General features: G+C 50.7%; 1 protein-coding gene across 1 annotated transcript; it reads right to left on the bottom strand.

Moving 5' to 3' along the window:
* Positions 1 to 716: 716 nt before the first annotated feature.
* On the bottom strand, positions 717 to 2,569 carry fzd5 (frizzled class receptor 5). Its single transcript, XM_066686682.1, has one exon. It carries the CDS (start codon positions 2,536 to 2,538, stop codon positions 835 to 837), a length of 1,704 nt encoding a protein of 567 aa, XP_066542779.1. The 5' UTR covers positions 2,539 to 2,569; the 3' UTR covers positions 717 to 834.
* Positions 2,570 to 3,397: the final 828 nt, after the last annotated feature.

Raw genomic sequence — 3,397 nt, 5'->3', positions numbered from 1 at the left:
GCAGCAAAACCCTGAGTGATTTGATTAAGCAGAAATTTGGAAATATGACCCTTACAGATCAACCCCAATAACCGTAATCAAAGGACCCCTTCAAGGCAAGACCACCCTCTCAGTGAATACAGTCTATAATCATCTCTATAAACACAACCTCCGTTGACTTTACAGTACGAGACGGAGACAGACTGCTCTGAACATGTGCGCAGACGGCACTTATAGACTGTCAGGGCCATTTTTCATATCCCACCGCCTTCATCAATAAGATTTGTTTATAAATTCTTTTCACAAGGACACACAGAGTGTAGATCATTCCAGCACATGTGCGGACTTTTTTTTTTTAACCACTAAAAGACACTTGGAAACCAGACGGCTGGATGTGGCATTCCCATCTAAACAAACGTCTGGATATCACTGGAAATATCCCAGCTCTGTTTTCCATTAAAACAGCCCCCAAAAGCCGGAGCTGGACTGTTCTCTGGAGAGCGACCATCTTAAAATAGGCAATATTTACAGAAATACAGGAATAAATAAAAGGCCTCCACTAGAGCCGTAGATGCCTCGCGTTTCATTGGGGGCTACAGTCATCGAGGCAGCAGTTAGAGTCCGGAGAGATGATCTCTTCTCCAGAAAATTCCTTGCATGACCTCCTCATGTCTGTGTTGCGTGTCATCCGCACGCAAGATCCGCAAAGTAGAACCTGGCTACGAGACACGGCAGCAGTCTTAAGATCCTTCATTGTACATCCAGGTCCAGCTCCTGAATCATACAGGTAGAGACGATGGATTGGACCATAGTTCCTGTCCACTGCAAACCCAGCAAGTCCTGCAAGTCTCTGGCTTACACGTGTGAAGGTGGACCCGGTTTATGGTAAGATCCTGGTGGTGCAGATCCAGCTCTTGCAGTTAACGCCGTGCTGGCTTCGCTGTACATGGAGGACGCAGAGGCAGGAGGTTTCCTGGCTCTACAAGGGAAACATCTCGCTACGAACCTCCGCCATGACTCCAGCGTCTTCCCCGACCAGATCCACACCCCAGAAGTGATTCCCACCACCAGACACATGAAGTACTTGAGCATGAAGACGGCGTAATCTGGTCCCAAGCCCATCTGCTGGCGCTCCGAGGCGCAGGAGCAGCCCAGAGCTCGATCCCACTCGGGTCTGTAGTGCTGTTCATACACCAGACATGCCACCACGATGGTGGCAGGAACCGTGTAGAGCACGGTGAACAGGCCGATGCGTATCATCAGCTTCTCCAGCTTGTCCGTCTTGGTGCCACCTTGCTTGATGACGCTGCGGATGCGGAAGAGTGACACGAAGCCGGCCAGTAAGAAGAGGGAACCCGAGAAGAGGTAGACGACCAGCGGGGCCAGGACAAATCCTCTCAAACTTTCCAGACTCTGGTTGCCCACGTAGCAGATCCCAGCGACAGGGTCTCCGTCAACAGAGCTGAGGGCTAAAACCGCAATGGACTTGACGCTTGGCACCAGCCAGGCAGCCAGGTGGAAATACTGCGAGTATCCTGCAATCGCCTCATTCCCCCACTTCATCCCGGCAGCCAGGAACCACGTGAAAGAAAGCACCACCCACCAGATTGAGCTGGCCATTCCAAAGAAGTAGATCAGCAAAAAGACGAGGGTGCACAGCGCCGGACCTGTGGTGTTGTACAGAATGTGGCGCTGGTCTCCAGAACCGCCACAGGCCACTCTCTCATGGCCAGCGAGCAGCCTTATGATGTATCCCAGCGACACGAAAAGGTAGCAGGCAGCCAGGAAGATGATCGGTCTCTCTGGATACTTGAATCTCTCCATGTCGATGAGGAAAGTGGCCACGGTGGTGAGTGTGGACACAAAGCACAGCACGGACCACAAGCCGATCCAGAAGGTTGTGAAAGCTCGCTCGTCCTGGGAGAAATAGGCCTGGTGGCAAGGAAGGGCACAGTTGGGAAGAGAGCCTGTTTGAACGCGGTTGTAGAGCGGATGCGATTCCTTCTTGACGGGAACCAAAGGCTCCCGGCAGCGGCATTCCCGGTCGCACTTCTGAGGCGCTGAAGATTTTGACGTGGCCCTGTGCTTGGAGGATCCCTTGGGAGTGGGCTTAGGGAAGGATGGAGACAGAGTGGTGGCCTCGCTGCTGTTCTGGTCCATACAGAGCCGGTCAGGATCTCCCAGCATGGGCAGCTGCTCACAGCTCATTCTCTCCGGCCATTCGAAGCCATACTGGATCATGAGAGGAGAGCAGCCTCTTTTGGCTCGCTCGCAGACCGACCTGCAAGGCGGCAGGGGCTTCTTGTAATCTGGCAGGCAGATGGGAGTGTACATGCTGCAGAGAAAGAAAAGCAAATCTGGGGAGCAGCGGATCCGAACCAGCGGCCAGAACTGGTGCACCTCCAGGCCCACCTCCTCTTGGGTGTCGTGGTTGAACTGGTTGGGCATGTACGTGAGGTTGTAGCCGATCCCTTTGCACATGGGTACTGTGATGGGCTCGCACACTATGTCCTTGGACGCGCAAAAGGTGAGTCTCAGCAGGTGCGAGAGCAGAAGCATGAGAAGCCCAAAGCCCAGGCCAGACCCACAGCACGAGGGCTTCCCCGACCGAGCCATGGAGGACTGATCCGAGTCACGAAACGAACAATGACACAGAAAGGTAAACTGGAACGTCAAGCGCGGAAGCTTGAGTATTTTCTCAGTTCACGTCCGGAATTTACGGCCACTTGGAAAGTCAGAATTCCCAAAGGAAACAGTAACTGCTCCAGCAGCATGTCCACAGTCCACAGAGCTGTAAATCAGGAGATGAGTTCCATTCCAGAGAGAGAGAGAGAGAGAGAGAGCGAGAGAGAGAGAGACTTTCGCAGAGTCTATGCAGGGCACCAGCCTGAGAGAGAGACACAGAGAGAGAGAGAGTTAGTTTGAATAAGGACATTTTAGTCTCCCATTTCTCATTGTAACTTTCCACTCCACCTTAAATGAAGATGGAACAAAACATTCCCATGAGAAGCAATTAATCTTCAGTCAACACAGTGCTCAATCTCCTGGCACCAGTAAGCAATTCCCTCACCTTTTAAGGTGGAAATACAGCATTTTAAGATCAATAGCATGTCTTGTAGAATATGAGGTGGAACAGAAAAAGTCAATTCAATGTCTTTTACAGTTAAAAAACATAGGCACCAGAATATTAACCCCTCTCCATTTAAGATGGAATGGAAAATTAGCACATGATCTCAGCTTCAGTCCGAGCAGTGTGTACACCTTTAAAGTCCCATGAGGAGCAAGAAAAACTACTTAAAACAGTGTTAACTTCCCTGGCGCCAGACTACAAATCCCAATCTATTTAAGGTGGAACGAAAAAATTATTTTAAGTTAAATAGTATTTAAGGTGGAACTGAACATTCCCTTAAGAAGTTAG

Source organism: Hoplias malabaricus, chromosome 12 (genome assembly GCF_029633855.1).
Source record: "Hoplias malabaricus isolate fHopMal1 chromosome 12, fHopMal1.hap1, whole genome shotgun sequence".
Classification (NCBI taxonomy): Eukaryota; Metazoa; Chordata; class Actinopteri; order Characiformes; family Erythrinidae; genus Hoplias; species Hoplias malabaricus.
Note: the sequence above shows the minus strand (reverse complement) of the source record. Positions and strands in the feature narration are given on the sequence as shown.